We start from the raw sequence: 22196 nt of genomic DNA on the forward strand, positions 1-22196 counted from the left end.
ACCGTGGCGCTGCCGGGGATTATTTAACTGCAAATAAACAACTAGATTGTTGTGATGGTGCTTTAATAATATTTGCACAGAGCGCTCAAATCCCTAAAAACTATATGTAGGACGAAGAGAATGGGTTGCTAGAGAGCAAAAGAAACCATGCAAGTTACACGTTTACTTACAAATATGTTGCTTTATTACATACTTTCCCCGTCTCCCTTAACCTCTTAAGCCCCAAGGGGGTTTCTGAGCTTCCTGCTCGAAAATGCAATGCCTAAATTAAATTGATTATTTCTCTGCAATTACAAACTCTGTCCTTACAATCTTGGTATCAAAATGAAGCTAACACTTGGGACATTTAATCAGAGGTGTAAATATTAAAGCAGATATTACTCTGTCAAAGTTACTGAGACTGGAACACAGAAAAAGTAAGTAGATTTTATTCTCGCCTAATTTTTTTTTGTAATTTTTAGCATATAACCCTTTTAAAAATATGCCTCAGATCATATTTGGTTCCAGAAATCCAGTAACCAACAAATAAGCATAATCTGTGCAAAGATTTGTGTTTCTAAAGTAAAACAGTGAAAAACTACAGCCCTGTCAATACATGAATATCCAGACGTTGTACAAAAATGTCCAATTTTGGCACACAATTGGACACCATGCCAGTTAATTTTTTTAGGTATTAAAGAGCAGAAATTAATAAATTTTATTAACAGGCCTAAAAATGCTTTTTTTAAAAAATATATTTTTGAAGAATTAACCACACATTTACATGGTAATGGCCCTTTTCTGCCGTGCGCATAGAGCGCTTCATTGGCCTCTGGCCCTTTAAACTCTGAGGGGCTGTAACTTTGGTTTCTTTTGGTCAATTTGCATGATTGACACCTCTTTTTAATCGTTTTAGCCAATAGATTCAAAGTAACGATGCCACGTTCACGTCACTTCAACCAATCAGACGTTGTAATGCCAAAACCCACGTGTGTCCAAATTTACTGCATGTGACGTCTGTCCAGTCACGTGTCTGTAGGTGGGTCTAAAATGGAGGTTGTTGACGGAAGATGGCTCTGATGCACCTAGGTAGGCGTGGTAAATAACAGCAATCATGTGGTTACCGGCTACCGGCGAAAATAACGGAGGAAATCGGGACGGTAAGCCAATTTCTGTGTTAGCGCATTTGCGCCGCTGTGTGTTTTTGTGGTCTTCTTTTGCGGCTAATTCAGTGAATTCTGGTCTGATCGTGGTGAAACTTGGTGTGTGGAGTCAGTGATAGCTCTGGGAGCTAACCAGCCTATTTTTAACCGCTTACATGAAGTCTGAAGAATTTCTGGTTCGGTTTTGTGTGTTTAGCGGACTTCTGCGCATTTACGTAACTGCTCGTTTAATCGCGGCTTGTTTTCGGTGTGTTTGGTGGTTGTAGAAATGGTTTATATGACATTTTAGCTGAGATTCTGAGGTTTCTGTGGATACCACACATGTCTGGATTTATATTTCTCAACCGGCGTTATAACCGATTAAACGTGATCTCCTCCTTTTTGCCCCCAATGCCGGGGGCGTGGGGCTTAAGAGGTTAAAAAGTGAAAACAAGAAGGCTGACAGGAAGCTAAACAAAAGACTAGAGCTTCAGTCCAACGGTAGCTTTTTTCTTTTCATTGTTTTCCTTGCATCATATTCGCTGACATATGCATAATTTGTGACTTTGTGCACACGCAGAGCAAAAAAAGAAGAAGAAAAAAGTGCGACGTGCATGGAGCGACGACGAGCACGAGGCATGAGGAGTGCAGGGTATTTGATCAGAAATAAACCCGATGTAGAAAACTGGTGTGTAAAACACTTTCAGCCTTGTGTGGAGTCTTGATGCAGATGGTATTATGAGAAATGGTAAAACTTGTTTTGTAGTTAGTGGAAAGTGGAAAGTAGTGATCCATAAGGAAATAAAGAAGCAACCAAAAGGAAGTATTTAAGTTGCAGCTGGAGATGATTTTTATTACTGTGCGACATTATCAAAATATATAGTGTGTGGCATAAAGTACAATATTTGCATTCAGAGTATGTTGCACTATTAAAAAGCAACAAAATAGAGTAAAATTAAACACTTCAGTAAAACACTCCACTCCAAGTTACTTCCACCACTACAATACCTATCCATGTTCTTATCCAGTGGGCAGTGGGAATTTAAGTCATTTGTTGAGGGATATCACTGTGGGTCGGTCATACTCCCACCCCAAATCTAACTCTTTGGACATTACCTATGATGATACGTCCCCTTCTTTCTTTATGAATACACAAGATAAAGAAAAGAAGTGTCGAACTGTTTACTTTCAGTATTAATGTAGGATGTTGTCTCAAATTATGATATGGGGGCAAAAGGGATGAAAATGCTATTTTGGGCATTTCTTTTACTTATCTGAAAAGTTGCAAACAACTTTAGCTCTTAAAGGTAAAGAAAAGTTTTTGTCTGTTGAATTCCAGCACTGCTCACTTTTTCTCTCATCCTGAATATTTTGAAAAGTATACCTAAATTAGCTTTAATTTTCAAAGGTAACCATGACATAAAAAAGCCCTCAAATGCTTAAAATGCTTCCTGGCTTTCTCACAGAAAGTTTGAAGACATCTTTATCTTCTGTACCTTTCAGCTGGAATTATAAAAATTTGCTTTCCAGCACTCACAAACACTGTATAGCCTATATTTTCAACACCCTAAAATATTTCACAAGCTAATTATATCTTTGAAGACTGCATAAGGCATGAGTCACTTTAAACGGAAAGCAAGAAGTTTAAAATTTTTTGTTATGGCCACAGGCAAGCTGATAAGATCTGTGCGCCAATGCAAGATGCTTTTATCTCTGTGTGTGCAGAGGTTACCGTAAACAATGGGAGTGTTACTTTGAGTTTTAACGTGTAATTGTATTCCTTTATGCTTTTATCCTGTAGTTAAAGAAAATACTGTGTTTTGTACAAAATTCAAAAGATTACTTGTAGTTTACACTTACATCATCGCCAAACAGTAAAAGGAAATTTAAAAAAAATGAACTTAAAGATCAGTTTTCACTTCTGTCAATTGTACACTGTATTTTGTATTATACTCCTGGTATTTAGACTTCAGTCTTTCTACTATTATGCAAAGAGACAGAAACTTACAATAGATCTATATTTTAAGATGGTTAAATCCACCCTAGACTGTTTAATGTGTGTCATTTACACCCCCCCCCCCCCCCCCCTCCCTGTCCAACATCTATACTGTGGTATCAAATAAAGTCAGAAAATGGTAAATAAATAAATTAACAGCATGAATGTTTTTATCTGAATTGCATAGGCCTACACAACTGAAATTTGTGCAAGTTTCCAAGTTAGTATGACCGTGCTTAATGTAGGCCTATGCCAACAAACATATGCCATCTATAGAGCCATCTACCTGAGCCTGATTAGCATGTAAATTATATTAACAATTTGAAAGCAAACAAACCACATATGAACAGAAAAACACCTTTTAACCTTCAACAGAATAATTTCAATTTTATTTAATTTCGTTTCACATGGATCCCATATAATAAGAATACAGCAGAATTCTGGAGCATCTGGGTTATTTTGTTTTTTCTCTGACTTATCATTATCATAAATACTAATAGGAATACATCATACACAATAAACACAGCACTATCCAAAGGCTTAGAGAGTATCACAAGACATCATTCACCACTAACAACAGAGTATATTTCATTTCAGCATATTTATAAGAGCTACAGTGAAAGAGAAAGAAAGAGAGAAACAACCGAGGTGGGAGACTAGAGGAGGAGATAAAGCAAGGTGCTTCTACACTGCCTGAATCAAAGAACCCTGAATTTATATATTTATTTATGTATTTATGTTTACTTTTTTTTCCAAAAAAACCCCAAAACATCTGGATGAATACGAGGCTGTACAATGGACCAGTATACTGAAGATGAACAATTTATTGTGACGAAGCTGGTGGAAGCAAAACTACCAATCGAGACGCATCTCCTACCATTCAGCAAAGACGATCTAGAATGTCCAGCCGGAGGACTGGCAATCAAAAAGTGTGTTGATATCTGGAAATAAATAATTATTGCAACACTTACTTTGTGCTTTGAGTAGAATATAGCAGAGCTGCTGTTCAGTTTGTGTCGTGTGCAGTAACCTCTACGATGGATTGAACGTACCACGACATTTACTGTGTAGCCTAACGCTTTCCTGCAGCCGTGAGCCTCAGCCTCTGGAATATGTTTAAGGATGCTTTGAGATATAGGAAGCAGGATGCATGCAGTAAACTGGTTCGGCACCAGAAAGAGAAGAGCTTAAGAACGACTGAAGATGCAGACGGATTATATATGAAGACATATTGTTTAAATGCTTCATAATATTACGTTGTTATTCCATGGCATGAGCGAGGTCTTTAAAATTTTATACACTTTATTCTCATTTCTCTACAGTTAATGTTAATGTATGTATGCCACTGATTACAGTGTGATAGAAACACCATTTAAAAAACTATATAACTCTGTCTTACAACTTTCAGGACCACATAAAAGGCGACTGAAAACAGGATGTGGTTCATTGACAAAATGAGTTGATGCCATTACATAAAACCAACGAATAAACACACACATGTTGCTAAGGCAGCTGCTCACTGCCACAATTCACCATTTTCTTCTCCCTATGCACTTTTTATTTTAGATGTCAGGATTTAAAATATTCAGAGTGTCACAAGAATTCATCCTCTCTTGACGGTGACATTTGATGGGAAAAATATATTTTAATGGACATAAAGTTGAAGCAACCCACTGTTACCACTGCTGTTCACATCTCACTACGTCTCACTTTCTCAGCTCATTTCATATATATGTGTGTATTTGCTTTCAATATTTGCCATCACATCAACCCTAATTCTTAAATCTTGCCTATAATGCTGACATTAGAAAAAAAGTCATAATGCGAACATAAAAAAATGCCCAGATTCTGAGATGAGAAAATAAGAAGATGATGTTAGTATTAATAGTTTATGGAAACTTAAGGGCAAAGGCTAAACTATGTGAGCTCCTAAACAGAACCAAAGTAAATGCAATTGAATAACTCTGTGCTCAACATTTGTTGTATAACAACTAATATGGAGTGCACAATTATTCAACTGTGTACATATAATCATATATATCAGTATGTTGATATTTACACAGCACAGACAAATACATTCTCCCAAGTTAAATCTTACTACAATGTGTTTTTTTTTCTTTTTCCGTAAATGTCTTTTCCATTACAAGATTTCTCATAAATGTTCATCAACGAATGTTTTGGTATTTGTATTCAAGTTTTTCTCGTATAACCAAACAGACAGTCCTCTGTTGTCTTCTACAGTAAATACATCACGAGAATAAACATCATGTTACAGCAAAGATCCATTTTCCCTCTGTTTTTTTCCTTCCCACCCCCACCCACAGTGATGATCTCCTCCCCCAGCCCCACCGGTGTCTCCCCTCCAGGCCTCCCTCCCTCTGCCTGTCAACTCACAGATACACAAACAGACAAACAGAGGAGTGTGGAAATGAAAGTGGTGGTCGGTGGAGAGCCACACTCCAAAATCACAAGGTCAACCTGGGCAAAGGAGACAAGCAAAGACGAGAGAGAAAGAAAATGTTAAATAAACAGCAAACACATCATTGGATAAATTACGCATACATACAACTAACTCAACAAATCAGGGATTTTTAAACGCTTACAATGATACTATTTATTCACGGTAACACCAAGAAATGACAGTATGACGTGATGTATATTTCGCTACATAACATACAGTTAACATGAATCAATAAGGAGCTGGGCAATTACTCAAATTTAAATCGTGTTTTTTGCTTCTATGAATAAATAAACCAAGATCGTCTTTATGAACTCACTGTGCATCTTTCTATTTTGTAGTGATGCTGTGTGGCAGCCTTCCAGTTCAATTCCAGGAGGAGACACAAATCCCTTTGGGGTTGTGTCAAGAAGAGCATCTGGTATATATTGTTAGTGGGATTATAACGAAAAAACAATTGGGAACAACAGTAACAGTAACTCAGGCACAAAGTGGTAGGCCACGTAAAATCACAAAGTGGGGTCAATGGCTGCTGAGGCGCATATTGTGCAGAGGTCGCCAACTTTCTGCAGAGCTACAGACCTCCAAACTTCATGTTACCGTCAGAACAGTGCGTAGAGAGCTTCATGGAATCGGTTTGCATGGCTGAGCAGCTGCATCCAAGCCTTACATCACCGGGTGCAATGCAAAACATCGGATGTAGCCATGTAAAAAATGCTGCCACTAGACTCTAGAGCAGTGGAGGCGTGTTCTCTGCGGTGACTTCTCACGCTTCTCTGTGTGGTAATCAAATGGACGAGTCTGGGTTTGGTGGTTGCCAGGAGAATGCTACTTATCTGACTGCACAAGTGCACAAAACAACGTCCATAAAGACATGGATGAGCGGGTTTGTTGTGAAAGAACTTGACTGGCCTTCACAGAGTCCTAATCTCGGCCTCATAAAACACCTTTGGGATGAATTAGAGCAGAGAATGCGAGCCAGGCCTTCTCATCCGACGTAGTGTCTGACCTCACAAATGTATTTCTGTAAAAATGATCAAAACTTCCCATAAACACACTCCTAAACCTTGTGGAAAGCTTTCCAAGAAGAATTGAAGCTGTTATAGCTACACAGCGTGGGCCACCATCATAGTAAACCATATGGATTAAGAGTGGGAAGCCACTCAAGTTCATATGTGTGTGAATGCAGTAGCTGTTGTTTTTACCCCTCCACTTTCCTTTACCTTTGCCTCTCTGTAAAAGTCTAAATCCATCCTCTGCAAGGTTGTGGCACTTTTTTTCTTTTTACTTCACATGTATCTGTTTATTTATTTAATTCATTTTTTTCAACTGAATTATAATTAATTAAAATAAATTAGGGCAGCACGGTGGCACAGTGGTTAGCACTGTTGCCGCACAGCAAGAAGGTCCTGAGTTCAATTCCATCATTTCTGTGTGGAGTTTGCATGTTCTCCCCCGTGTTTGCGTGGGTTCTCCCTGGGTACTCCGGCTTCCTCCCACAGTCCAAAGACATGCAGTTAGTGAGGATAGGTTAATTGATTCATCTAAATTGCCCATAGGTGTGAATATGGGAGTGAATGTGAGAGTGAATGGTCGTCTGTGTCTCTGTATGTTAGCCCTGCGACAGACTGGCGACCTGCCCAGGGTGTACCCTGCCTCTTGGCCTATGACAGCTGTGATAGGCTCCAGCGCCCCCCGCGACCCTGAAAAGGATAAGTGGATGCGAATGGATGGATAAAAGAAATTAGCTGGCAGAGTAGTGTCCTGTCCTGTGTTCTTCCTGTGCTCGTGTGTTCCCTCTGGGTACTCTGGCATCTTAACATACACGAGGAATGCATAGATAGGTGACAGGTAGTTAAGAAAATGAATGTGTGGTTAAAGGAAATTCACTTTCTGTGCTAAACTGGTGACATGTCCTGTGGACTCTACCTCTAATGTTACGAAGAAGTTAAGAAAATGAATGGATGGAAGTTGACTTAATGAAAAATACAGTATGATTGATATCAAACAATACTTTGCTCTTTTGATCTAAGTATAGCATTCGGTTTGCAAATCAAAGAGCCTGAAAATCTGTCAAAAATATATTGAGTTTACATCCTTTTTAACTGTGGAGTAACTTTCTGTCTTTACTGAAATTTGATTGGTCAATAGCAAAAGTGACATTTTCGTTTAACTGCTGTACTTTAGATTAGCGGATGCATCAAGAATGAAAACTGCTCAAATCTAAGCAAATTATTTTGCGATTGTTTGAGTACATTGATGAGTACATTTTAGGGACTTTAAAACATTTTTGTCCAAACAGGGAAAACAAATCATTGAAGAAGACGAGCCAAAGTGCAGGTATTAAATCCAAGAATACAAGGCAATGGTTTCTGAGTACTCTAAACCACGTTTCTAAGTGCTCTGTGTGGCAGACATTTCACATCTTTCAATACTAAGTGCAGTTTTAGCTGTCAGTGTAGTCTACAGCCTTGGAGCTACATCAAAAAGCTCTCTCACCATAGTTATAAGACCTCTGGAGGATAGTGGAACTCAAAGGCCAAAGAGAGCTAGTAAATGTATGTACTGTAGCTGGCTCAAAAGCTCCTTTGCAAGTCAGATGTCTGTACACAATTGGTCCTTATCGAATGACTATCTTTCTCCTGCAACCTTCACTACTGAACATTAACAATAATGCTGTTTCAGTAAATGTTGAAAGATACTGACTGAATCTGGCATACTCTTAATTATAAAGTCTTGACTTTCATCCTCCAGATTTGACCTTGGAGTCACAATAGGACTGATCTCTTTGAAGCCTGTGAGAACATTAGTTGTGGATGTTTTTGTTTTCTCCTTTCAAAATGGAGTTGAGAGGGTAAGAATACTTCTGTTTGTGCTGTAGCTAACTAACTATTTAATTAACAATGAAAGTTCAAATTTTTCTTTTTATCACCTGCTGCATAAGATATCGAGTAGATGATGAAAATACAAAAAAAGAGGACATCTTCAAACTTCACCTTTCTCAGGTTATTAGGCTATTACAAGTGGATATATTGTAAATAGATACATATAAACTGTAAATTGATGTTGTTAATAAGAAGGTACAGCCAGGTTGTTGGCTCCCTTTTAAACCCAAAATTGCATTTAATTCTGCTCCTCACATACAAGGTCTTAAATAATCAGGCCCCAACTCATCTTAATGACCTTATAGTACCATATCACCTCATTAGAGCACTTTCCTCTTAGACTGCAGGCTTACTTGTTGTTTCTAGAGTATTTAAAAGTAGAATGGGAGGCAGAGCCTTCAACTTTCAGGCCCCTCCTCTATGGAACCAGCTTTCAGTTTGGATTGTCTCAGTTTCAGTTTGGAGATGAACACTGTCTCTACTTTTAAGATTAGGCTTAAAACTTTCCTTTTTGCTAAAGCATATAGTTTGGGCTGGATCAGGTGATCCTGAATCCTCCCTTAGTTATGCTGCAATAGGTGTAGGTTGCTGGGGGACTCCCATGATGCATGGAGTATTTCTTCCTTAGTCATTTTTCTCACTCACTACATGTTTATACACCTTTCTGCATTGAATCATACTTGTTATTAATCTCTGTCTCTCCTCTACAGCATGTCTTTTGTCCTGTCTTACTTCTCTCGGCCCACCCGGTAGCGGCAGATGGCTGCCCCTCCCTGAGCCTGGTTCTGCCGGAGGTTTCTTCCTGTTAAAAGGGAGTTTTTTCTTCCAACTGTCACCAAAGAATTTGCTCATAGGTATGTAATATTGTAGGGTCTGTTGTTGTGATTTGGTGCTGTGTAAATAAAATTGAATTGAATTAAATTGTTTGATTTTACTTTAGTTATTAATAAGCCAGCATAACTTTTTATTTTAAGCACTTTTATGTTTTCCCAAAAAATAAGTGTGATCTATAAAAGATGGATTTATGGATTTATTCACTGTGATTCTTGTTTTGAAATCTTGCCTCAAGCAGTTTGACTGCCACCATCTTGCTTTTTTCCCCCCAGAGAGACTGAGTACATTGGGCACTCACAGTAAGCCACACCCTAAAGCACACCCTGATTTACTTTCTGTTTTACTCAAACTATGACAGTCATTTACAAAATAAACATTATGTTGTAAGACTCGAAATGATGGAAACCATAAATATACCAGGATGTGTGTTTTTCTGAGGTCATAGATGAAGGAAGTGTTGGATCATTCTCTCATAACTTTTGTTTTGTAACCATTAGAGAAAATACAAGTTTAAGGTCACTCTCTGAAGCAGTTGCATGCTGGATTTCAGAATATCTTAACATTACTGATGAAATCTAATTCGCTCCAGGAAACTTCTCCATGTCATTTTCATAGTACTTGTCATTTTAGCCAAGAGGCAATGTGAAAAAAGACTCAAAAAGTGGACCATAGTAAGCATTTGTGCGTTCAACCCTTTATTTGTGCTTAAAATATAATATCACACTGAATAACGGATATCTATGACATTCTAACAACACGAGTAGAAAAAAAACGTGAGTAGAAAAACTGGACAGATTTTCTACTCATATTTGCACTCACCATTCTGCAGCTGTAGTGTTTCAAGACAGGCTCACATCTGATTAGAGTAAGAGGTAGGCTGCTGGTCATAGCCCTGGTTATAACCTCCATCCTCATTGTAGCCTCCCTGCTGGCCGTAATCGGGCTGGTAACCTCCCTGGGAGCCGGCATAGGGGTCCTGCTGTCCATAGCCTTCCTGGGCATAGGAATCTGGGGCGGGCTGCTTCTCCTGTGATGGGACATACGTTCCAGCAAAAGCGGCCTTCCAACCGGTCTCTTTGAAGACAAACCAGAGGTTTCCAATCCACAGGATAAGGTTGATGAAACCAAAAGCCTGTGGAGGAAAAAAGAGACAAACGTTTGTTCTTATAGTTATTCTAGTATCATCTCTTTACATTGTTTCGCTAACAGAAGCATTTTAAGCCTACCACAGAGGTGTTGAGGCCGGAGACCTTGGGGTCATGGATCTCACGGCACTTATTTTCTCGTTCTTCACAGGCTTGGATGAGAGTGATGACCCGCTCTGGATCAGTGGCTGTTTTCACATCTGAGAGGCCTTTAGCCCAAGCACAAGAAGATACCAGCCACATGAAGGCAAATACCGCCGTCACAACAAAATCCTGGAAATCAGCAACACAAGGTTATTGTTTTTTACTACCATTAATTGAGATGTATTAAACTTAAGACAAGATGTACTTTTTATGCGCTTCGAGGTAACAAACTCACAATCTGGGCCCCTTTGTTGTTTTCGCGGTACTTCTCTAAGATGAAACAGTATGCAGCGAGCGCTGCCATAGAGTAGAGGAAGGAAAAGACACCAATGGTGACGAAGAACTCGGCTGAAGAGGAGTAGTCCCCGACCAGGAACAGACGCTCCTTGTCTCCTCCCTTACAAGTGGGTGCATCAAAGTAAACCTGATGGAGCCTGGGGGCAGGAACACAAAAAAAAGGATAGACACAGATGAGAAGGTGTAAGAGCTGCAAAAATACAGCAGATGATTCTAAAGTTGTAAATCTGAAACATGCTGTAGCCGAATTTTAATTAATTCAAAACTGGGTGAATTGAATTCTCAGAGACTTTTATGCAACCAGAGGAGTCTTCTCCTGCTGGCCATTACACAGAAGACCGATTTAAGGGACTTCCACATTAGGTTTATTTTTCAGAAGCAGAAACTGCATACTTTTCTTTATGTACAGTTTATGACTGCACCAAGCAGAACTGGTTCAGTTAGCTAGAGCTTCTAAAATTGTAAACTTCTCTGAGCTTCTTTGCTACAGAACAACAACCAATTCTAAAATAAAAATCAAGTCACGTCAAAATAAGTCTTTTGTGACAAAAATTGCCCCAAACAAGGACATATTTATTTATTTATGAATGCTGTTAAACTTAATCTAATGTATAAGGCTGTTAAACTGTAAGTTCAATTAAATGTTAAAAGTTCAGTTATGTGATGATATAATCCATACCTGAATGGATATTCAAACTCTACTTCTATGCCTAGATCACTTTCCGAGCGGTTGCTGCACTCCACACTCATCTTGAACATGCCAGAGTAACTTCCACATGTCGAGAAAGCGAAGATTGCAAAGATCTGTGGGAGAAGGAGCAGGAATACGCCAAATTACTTGATTTGTATCCAGAAGGTAAGAGTTACAATAAAAATGAACAAAAATTGTTTGAATTCTGGCTTCCCCACAAAGAATAAAATACATAGTAGAGGATAAAGTTGGACAACCATGTTTGTTTCTTTGAGAATGTGGACTTCTTTATGTTACATATGAGGAGCAGAATTTTTTGTGTTAGGAGTTTTCTTGTTGTTTATTTGTTTGTTTGTTTGCATGATTACAATGAATGAATAAAAATAAATACATGCATGCCTTAATAAAAAATGTACTGAATTTAAAACCCCATCCATGTGATCTTTGACACATTCTAGACAACCATGGAGCAATAAATAAATAAATAAAATGCACAAACTGATTTATCAGTATCCAACATTCCCCCAAGGTGGTTTGACTGCATCCAGTTTATTTTAGGTGTTGTACCCACCAAAACAACTCCAGGTGATCTCCAGGTGACAGCATAATTTACACTGAAAGCTGCAGACTATGCTTCCCTACCTGTGCAGTTTCAAGCAGACTTATCAAGATCGACCAATCAGAGCGAGGTGCTAATAAATTCCCACAGAGTGCAAATAAATGCAGCATTATCAGCAGGTTACACAGCACTGACTGCACCTGTTGCCCACGGTACATTTAAATTGGTTTTGTACTGTTGTTTATGTGTGTGCATGTGTGTGCACGTGCGTGTGATTGTGCATTCATTTACAGGGTGCCTCATTATTACTGTAGGTGCACTCAGCTCAGTCTTATTCTTCACCTCCCACCTGCAGTCACATAAACAGCACAGACAAATATGAGTGGAGATAAACTTGCAGCCTCTCTCTCCACACACACACAAACAGCAGATTAGACAAGTCGGACTATTTTTACCACACCCTCCCTACTCTGCAGACCAGATCCGATTGGATAGAAAATCCAGCTATTAATCTGACGGAGGTGCTCCACCATCTGTTACCAAATACTCAGCTTCCAGCTACTGTACAGTCAGTCACAACACATGCATACATACACACACTGGCACACCCCCACACGTGAGTGCATATGCGCACACACCAGCTCACGTCACTTCCTCTAGCCTCATAGTATGACCTACGTGCAGAAGGCATAAACACACTAAACTAATTACAGTAATCTTTCAGCTAATGTGAGTACGGAGGCTCGTTTGTTGGATTTGCACAGAGTGAGTGACTAAAGTGAGCCCTATTGTTTTAATTTTGTTCTTCTCTGTTCCTTTAGGGCTGTGTTTAGGTTTAAAGCGTCCTCTGCCAAAGCCCAAAGGCTTATTAACAGATTTTAATAATCGATGCAAATGACTGTAGATGTGAAAGAGGCGGAATTATGTGTGAAAGGAGAGACAAGAGCACTCGTAAGCAACACAGTCGTCTCTCTTTCTCTCTCTCCATTAAATTTAAAGCAAAGAAAAAAAACATTTGCCATCTGCAGTGTAGCTCTGGTGCAGAAATCCAGCTGGAGCTTTGGAAATTGCCCAAATCTAACCCAGAATATTTGAGAGATCCAAATGCATCCTAAAAAGTGAGAAAATCTGTCCATCCGTGTTATGTTCCTCATGGGCAAGCAATTTATCTTTAACACTGAGTAAATCACCATTTAGATCAATAACACTGAATAAAAAGAGCTGTTATAATGTTATACTTTGTTTAAATCCCAAACCAACAGAATAACAGAATCAAATGCTGAAGTAACTGTGCAATTAATCAATATCTACAGCCTGGGCAGTAACTGCAGTGTAAGCACAATCCTTAACACAGCCTGCAGTGTTATGCTATAAATGTGTACCACCAATGCTGTTACTATTAACTGTTCATTATTTTCAAAACAATTAGAGGTTAAAATTTCTTGAGTGAGCTCAGTATAGAGACTATTTGGTGCCTCAGCTGTGTGTTGTTCTTACAGATCAAATGAAAACACACCTTTAAACATAAGATATGTAACGAGCCTGATTTTGATGTGGTGCAACATGATGATGTAGCTAAATATTAATACCGTATATTAACATATGCAAGAATTCATAGTTTGTTTGTTTTTTACAGAGTCCTTAAAAACAACGAAGCATAGCAGATTATTAAAGTCAGCAAGGTCCTCATACAGTACTCATGATAAGAGTCTTAGGTACTTTTTATTTCTTTCTTGGCAAGAGAGCAGAGGCTAATATTTATTTAGGTAACAACTTGATATTGATAGCACAATGAGATGTTTTCAGGTGGATCCTGAAAAATACTTTTTGGAGTATCAGCAATCGGTAATACCACTTTTTAAATGCTCTGCTTCCATACAGTCAGCATAAAGTGTTAAGTGTTAGTTGATGCCTTACCTTCGCCTGTGTATGTAATATTGCTTTGATCACCAAGATCTTTCAAAACAGCCAGTGCTGATGTGCTGTTGGACAGTTTTTATGTAAATTTTGGCATGCCTGTTATCAGATCATCACTGGTTTTGCCAGGACTGGATTTGAGAGCACGCTGATCAAAAGTGAGGTGCTGGGTTATGGGCCTAATGTTTGAAACCCCTGCTGTAGTGCTATAATGTTTCTCACATGATGACAAACAACTTTTGAATTTTGATCTGATAACAGATCTTGATGATCAAAGCATCGTTACACACACAGGTGAAGGTAAGGCCAGAAAATCGCCTATGACACAGCTAACAGTTGGGAGTGAAAAATACATATTCTCCAACTGGTTGGCGAGTGGTTCCCACAAATTGCTAGCAGTTGCTAGCTGAAATCAGTTATAAAGAGGTTTAATGGTGCTCCACCAGTTACTTGATCCTTAGCAGATTGCCACTGTTGCGTGTAGTGTGCAAAGGTTGTGCCTCATTACCGCAGCCAACCTGCTGACCCTTCAAAAAGTCTACCTTAGTTTGAAGCCAAATGTTATCCATTTCTGGTTTATTTTGCCCTTCTAACAGTTTCACTACAGCTTGAAGAGTAGCTGGTGAGTGTTTGCAGACAAGTTGGTTTACTCCATGCAAACCCAGGCGACCACTGTAATCTGCAAGCAACCAAAGGAACTGCATAAATCACCATCAGCCTGTTATTAAGTGTTAGTTGATGCCTTACGTTCGCCTGTGTATGTAATGATGCTTACATAGACATACATACACAGGTGGAGGAATACACATTTTTAACAGGGGTGTCACTGACTGGTCTATAGGCCTGTGTGGCTGGGCTTTAGTAATCGATTTCACAGACATTGCTGTTAACCGAACCACTCAGCAACTGGTTGGGGATTACACATCATTCTCTTGCATTCTGTGGTTGCCAGATCATCACTGTCTCTAGGCCTATGACTATGGCCTTTTTCACGTGATCCTTCACTGTCCAGCCTATGTCACATGGTTAGTCACATGACTACTCATCTATTACGATTTTATTAAAGTTTAAAGTTAGGGATGTGGCTGCTTTGAGATACCTGGGCCTGTACTTGTCTGCTTCAACTCGGTTAATTCCAGTTATTGAACAGGAGCTGCTGTTTATGCCTTATGGACACACATTGAACACTTCCATATAACTGGTCTTCTTTCCACAATGACAGGAGTCGTCCCCTGCTGGCCATTAGAAATAATGCAGATTAAGTCGCATCCCCATCAATATATATATATATGTGAATCCAGACTGCAAACCAAGCCAGCTAGTGTTAGCTAATAGAACTGCAAATATGGTAACTTCTGTTTCCAACACACAAAATGGTGGCAGCCAAAAATGCAACACTCAAAGCTTAAAAACAGTAGTCCACAAACCAGTGGATGCCAACATAGTATCTATGTCCATGTTTTATATAAATCACACTCTAGTATTTTCTAAACAAACAGCAAACACTAAAGGTGTGGGAATGCTATTAATTTTGGCCATAAAGCAAAGTACCAGCACTAAAGGAAAAGTCAGGGGATACCCAGTTTCTTGTCTCCCAGGACTGTAAACTTTTTGTGGAAACATTCCTGTGATCATTTTTGAGCTTGGATAACCATCTGTGGTCAGCAAACAGAATCTAAAATCGAAGTCGCCTTTGGACAATTAAGCACTGCACTTTTATGGTGCTAAATGAGTAGAGGGAGGCGTTGTGGAGAGGAAGGAGCGGGACAGCCAGACTGAGTAAAGAGATGGTGGCACACTGAGTGCTAGGTGCCATGGTAACACTGCTGGCAGCATCACACAGCGAGGAGGCAGAGGCTGGTTTCTACCCCTCCTGGTATGCTGAATGGTTGTCAGCAGAAGATATACAATTCTTCACACTCAGACACAAATGATCTGCTGTTCTCACACTCTCTGTCTGACTTAGTTTGCCTCCATCTCTGAAATTATTGATCCAGACATGGATAGAAGTAGCAATTGTAAATAACAGAGCATGTAGATGTTGTAGTTTTGGGACTATCCTAGTTCTAACGAAAGCAAAGGCATTTTTAACGTTTCAAAACTTGCCATTTATGGCCATTTAGTATGCAATCTATAAACTGACCCATATATATGTAGAAAAAATACACACCAAAAGCAAAATAAACACAAGCTGTCTAAGCCTCCACCAGAGGCCCTGGAGTAATAACCACAAAGAGTGTCTGAACAGCAAACCCCCCCCCCCCCCCCCCCCCCGAGCTACAACAAAATCAACAGCCTTTATTACACATTAGAGACCATGCCAAAGTGAAAAAAGCTGTTACTTCATGTTCTCACAAGCAGCCTTTATAAGCCTGCTGAGAATGAGTCAGAGCAGAAATCTGAATACAGATTAAATTCAACATCGCAGTGGCTTCATGTAGCAGCTGAGAACAGTTCCTGGGGTTCAGCTCTACATCAGCTGTATTCTGGAACTCAATGTCTTCTAACATCCATCAGATCTAGGCTGTGTCAGCACTATTCCCCAGAGACAGGGAGAGAGAGAGGATGGGGTGAGGTGGGGTGGGGAGGTGGGCAAATCCACATTAGTCACACATACAGTATGCTGTTTTAATGTCACTCATGCACCAAGAATAGTGCTCACTTGCTTCTGCATGACCACAAATCCTCAACCCATATACAGGACTGTCCATTTCTAACTACTCTCATCTCTCCAGTTCAAAAATGGGAATACTGATATGTACACAGCTGGTAAACTGCTGCTATTTCATTGATGCATGAACTGTGCTCTATAAAAGCACAAAAAAAATGTTTCATTCGGCTATACAAAAATACATCTTCCTCATTTCTGTTTCCAGCGAAACCTCCACTAGAATCTGGAAATATATTTCTCATGGGTGGATCCTCTATCCCCCCTCCTAAAAAACACGGTTACTGGTTAGGCATGCTCATATTAATCCACAAAGAGGAGTAGATCCAGGAGCTCCTCCTCTAGCCCTGACGCTGAGGCACGCAGGCCCACTGACAGATGATTCATGGGCCTTGGCCTCCTGAGCGGGCTACTGATTGGTGGTTGGCTCGCACTGACCCAGGGAGGCAGTGATGAGGTGCTGGCACACTCACACAGCTCCAGGGAAGGACTTCAGAGTCATGCAGCACACTCACGGCTCTGACTATTCTCGAGCATATCTGCAGAGCCCATTACAATGTGGAACTCTGTCAGCACTGCTCTGGCACACGCATTCTCATCTGGGTTGTTTTAGCTGTGCTCTCAGGCTGAGGAGCAGAGGAGCAACCAGGGATTACTGCACCCATCCAAAGAGGGGCACGCCCTGCACCCTCCCAAAAATGTATTCTGACATTTCATTATGTAGGAGGAATTGAAACATTAGAGCTACATAACCTTTGGGTCATTTGTGAGCTAAGCCCTATTTTTAGATCTGCTGTTGTGATATTTTTAATCATTAAATGTTTCCTAACATTAATTTATTGATTTTCTTCCTTTGCATTTTTTGTTGTTGTTGCAGGAATTGGTGTGGTAAGGATAATGGAAAGTGGTGTGTGTGTGTGTGTGTGTGTGTGTGTGTGTGTGTACGGGTTCGTACTATCCTGGTGGGGACCAAAATCTGACTTTTACTATCCTGGTGGGGACTTTCTGCACCGTGGGGACCAAAATCCAGGTCCCCTCGGGGTTGAAAGCAATTTTCACACTCAAAATGCGGTTTTACTGTCAGGGTTACAATTAGGTTATGGTTAGGTTTAGGGTAAGGGTTAGGGTTAGGCATTCATTTTTAATGGTTAGGGTTAGGGTAAGGGGCTAGGGAAAGCATTATGTCAATGGGATGTCCCCACGAGGATAGCAAACCAGACATGTGTGTGTGTGTGTGTGTGTGTGTGTGTGTGTGTGTGTGTGTGTGTGTGTGTGTGTGTGTGTGTGTGTGTGTGTGTGTGTGTGTGTGTGTGAGTGTGAGAGAGAGAGAGAGAGAGAGAGAGTGTGCAATGCAATCTTCTCTTCTAATCAGTATATTGCAACATAATTCAGTGAATTGTGGCTAACAGTAGCAAGATTTACTCCTTAAGGCAGGTAGTTACTGCCCTAAGTGATGATGAAAACAGCTCGACCTACAGAGATACATCAACTTAATAAAAATAATTAAAAACCATCGGTTACTACATTATAACAATGGCTATAAATAACATTACTTGGTCATTTCAGCTGTAAAAGTGGCATCTGCAGTCACTGCTAACTGATTGGTCAAGTAATTGACCAAAACAAAACAACCCTAAATGAAACAAATATACAAGTGAAATAAGTTTTCAGTTCAGGATATTCAGAAATGCAATGATGAATAGGTGCTATGACTATCAGCAACCCAAGGTTTAATTATTGCTTCTAGTTACCTTAATATATGTCAAAGGAAAAGCATGCTTTTTTAAATGACTGTAGTAATTATTGTATTATTATTATATTACAAACATATCAATCCGATTATTATTGCAGAGAATATTTTAGTCACTTTCGAGATCGCAGTCTGCTACAATTATGACAGCAAACCAGATGCGGCCACGGTCAGTTTGTAGCATAACCATAAGTAGTGCCTCTGTTTCCATCACTGAAATGCCCCCCAGCTGTGGACACAAAGGAAAACAGAAAGAAAGCGGAAAATGCAATGTAGCTGCACCAGGCTCAGCCTCTTCACTATGCTGCTGATGATGATGGAGGACAAACACTGTGAAAAACAACACATAACAAGAGAATGTCTGTGACTGTGTGAGCTAAAAACATTTCCAGTTAAGAGGGAAACTGTTGCCATGATGCTGTGTAACATTTTTTGCCTAAAAGCTGACTTAAAGGGCTGAGCACCTGATGGCACTACAAAGAAAATCTAAAAAGATGTCTGGCTATTTGTGAGTACAACACAGCGTGTGAGGTGTCCCATATCCCACCAGCATAAACAAATAAAGGCAAATCCTTGCAATCCTCGGGTTTTCTCCCTGCATCGATGAATTAATGAATGAGTAGCTTGGTTGGAACAGACTGCACATAAAAAATGGGTACTAAATTGCTCTAGCATGTGGGCACATCCTCTGTCAAATTGTCATTATATTCCTCAGTGAATTGACACAGTGTTACTACAGAGTGATGTAATACAGACTGCTGGTATCTCCCACTCAGGGCTGCTGGGGCAAGTATTACCATAACCATAAAGAAACATGAGACTCCACAGTTTCAATCTGGAGTCTCAATGCATTACTTAATCATGTGCAATTCAGTAATTAAGAGGCCTTAGGATAAGTTCATGTTTTAGGAGAAATCATTAAAAAAAAATGTCAGACTTCCATGTAGGCCTTGGTTTTGTTGCAGTCTTCCACTCCTAATCAGTATATTGCCAAACAATTCACTGAATTATGGCTAACAGTAGCAAGATGTACTCAGTAATGCAGATAGTTAATGCCTAAATGACCATGAAAACAGCTCAACTTATAGAGGTGTATCAATTGAACTCCTTTGGGGGATTTCAGTCATTAAAGTGGCTTGGTTCATGTTTCAGGAACAATAATAAAAGAAAATACAATTAAAAAAACATCTGACCTCTGAGTCTTTTCCCCAAGACTCGACATGCATAGCCATTATAATGTACCATGCAGCTTTATGGCCTCTGTGTGACAGAAGGTCACAAATAGGGCATCAAGGGACATGCAGGCATTGTGTATCACACAAAACCATAGAAAAGCTTCAGGATTTCTTCTTTTGTAATATGATTTTATTACAATTTGTATTAAAATATTCCCTCGTTGGTGCTGTATATCATGATCACTGCCACCAATAAATGTGTAACAACAGAAAACTTACCCATTGTAGAGCTTTTATAAATCCCAGAGGTTGTTTGATTATCGTGAACTGCCCTTGGGCCACCAGCTGTCAAGACAAAAACATCAGAAAGAAGCACTTAATTTTAAAAACATCAGGCTTTGGACTTTACTCTAGTTTTATGAACTCTGTGCCTCTCAGTCGAGCAGGCACGATGAGGCTGATTAAAAACACAAACCTCATTACTTCAGTCTCATTGCCCACAAGCCTGGCCTGCTCCTGGCACCTGCAGGTGTTTGTTATACTACAGCAACAATCTGGCAGTGAATACAGTGAGTCACCTGCCAGAGCTCACATCTTTGTGGACTTATGAGATGATGTAGTGTAGTAATTTGTAATATAGACTTCAAAGGCTGTGGTGTATCTGTATGTGTACGTGTGTGTGTAAGAATGAGGCACAGAGCTGCTCCTGCAGCTTTACAATTACACAAAGCTGATTAGCGGTCTGCCGCTCTGCTCCCGTGCTGCACACTCCTCAGCAATTCTTTGATTTATTTATGAGGAAATCCCGTTTTTTAATTGACGATCGAGGCAAAAGAGGGGCTGGCGTGCAGGTGAATGCGACAAAGCAAAGAAGGCGCTGTGTCCCCGTGTGCATCAATAAATGGCCGCACCGGAATAAGCAGCAGTGATGGTTTTCTCACAGGCTGCGGGGCCACTTTTATCCTCATTGTTTCTGCACAAAGCCAAACATCCATATTAAACAGATGACGCAGGTACTGACAAAATTCCTGCTCAGAGGAGTCTGACAACCTGATATCCGCTCGTCTCCCCGGGAAGACTTGATGGCTTTGACACAAACCATTCAGCAGTCTGAGAGATGAGCTGTTCGGGACCAGCGAAAGAAAGATGCAGGAGCCTGTGCTCCTCTTTGGCCTACTGCGGTTATACGAATACAGCGAGGGCCTTGGAAATTAATCAGGTTGTCGTTTGTTATCGTGGCAACAGCGGGCTAATTGAGATGTGGGCAAACTAAATCAATTAGGTGAATCCCCTGAGATAATAGGTATCATCGTCTCCTTCCGTAGCTAAATGTCATTGCTGCAGAAATCTCTGGACATCCTACTCTTTTTTGGACACTCAGCGGGCCACTTTAAAACACACACTGCAGCATCAGCTGTGGAGAAATCTCTCATTGGATTGGACCCTTTTGTGTCCCTATAAAACTGCATTTTTAAAGATTAATTCCCAAATTCACATTTCGAGTCCAAGGACTCCAAAACGCATTCGATGTCTACCTTTAGAATAAAATATCGACATTAAAACGGGCGACAAAATGAAACGAGTATTAATAAATGAAACAATCGTTACCACACGAAACAATAATGAAATAGATGATTTCCCCATCAAAGCCTTACCTGGTTTACAACATCCATCTTGGCCGCTTACTCGCTGATAAGAGGATCAGAGGGGCGGAGGGAGGGAGGCGTCTCATCCGGAACAGCCCAGGGGAGGAAGACGCCCAGAAGGAAGAGCTGGAATGCGTCACGAGCTGGACGAGCGTCGTGACGTCAAAATAATTACGAGGATGTGGAGTAGCGACGAGCCGGGCACTCTATCCAATCGCGTCGTTGCTTTTATTCCGAGGGAGCAGAAACTACCCCGGGGGTGATGATGGAGAGAGGAGCGCATGGAGACTGCTCACGCTTTAGTGGAAGGAGTGATTTAGAGGAGAAAATCAAAAGGTCAATGAAGGTTTGTGAACAGCTGCTAGTCATTAACAGTCAGCACGATCACCTGACATTATCAAAACAGCTGTTTGTTTGTTTTTTAATGTATATTTTCCCTTTAGAAGTCCCCGTAGCCAAAACCTGCAAAGGAAGTTGGGGAAAGTTCACCGAGAGTTCTGGAAGATGAGGATGGAATCATAAATAGAGCGCTAGTGAGGCCAGGTGGGTTTGGCTCCTTGTTTTCACCAGAAATGTCTCTGAGCATTTTATCGCCAAACATCGGGAGCTGCAACTGTAGTTGCTGCTCCTGTATAATGATAATCAGCTATCGTCATTATGCAAAGTAACTGTGAAATAACCGAAATGAGATGCAAAATATTAAGATCAATATGACACCCAAAAAAGCCTTTAATCACAAAAGCAGACAAACAGTGCCTTCACAAAGTCACTGCAATTTTAGTGAAAAAAAAGCAAACGTTTCCCTGTTGTCTAAAACTATGCATTAAAATGCACACTGAAAAAGTAAACGTTAGGACATGTCAAGGGTTGGTGTGACAGAAGAAGAGGCTCGAGACAGGATGAGATGGAG

At 40.1% G+C, this 22196-nt stretch overlaps 1 protein-coding gene across 1 annotated transcript; it reads right to left on the reverse strand.

The window, feature by feature from the left end:
• Positions 1–3484: 3484 nt before the first annotated feature.
• sypb (synaptophysin b) lies at positions 3485–21414 on the reverse strand. Its single transcript, XM_063463317.1, has 7 exons — positions 21296–21414; positions 19920–19985; positions 11560–11684; positions 10819–11017; positions 10521–10712; positions 10114–10426; positions 3485–5595 (listed from the first exon to the last, which is right to left on the reverse strand). The coding sequence occupies exons 1-6, from the start codon at positions 21311–21313 to the stop codon at positions 10145–10147; spliced, it is 882 nt and encodes a 293-aa protein (XP_063319387.1). The 5' UTR covers positions 21314–21414; the 3' UTR covers positions 3485–5595; positions 10114–10144.
• Positions 21415–22196: the final 782 nt, after the last annotated feature.

Source organism: Pelmatolapia mariae, linkage group LG20, assembly GCF_036321145.2.
Source record: "Pelmatolapia mariae isolate MD_Pm_ZW linkage group LG20, Pm_UMD_F_2, whole genome shotgun sequence".
Lineage (NCBI taxonomy): Eukaryota > Metazoa > Chordata > Actinopteri > Cichliformes > Cichlidae > Pelmatolapia > Pelmatolapia mariae.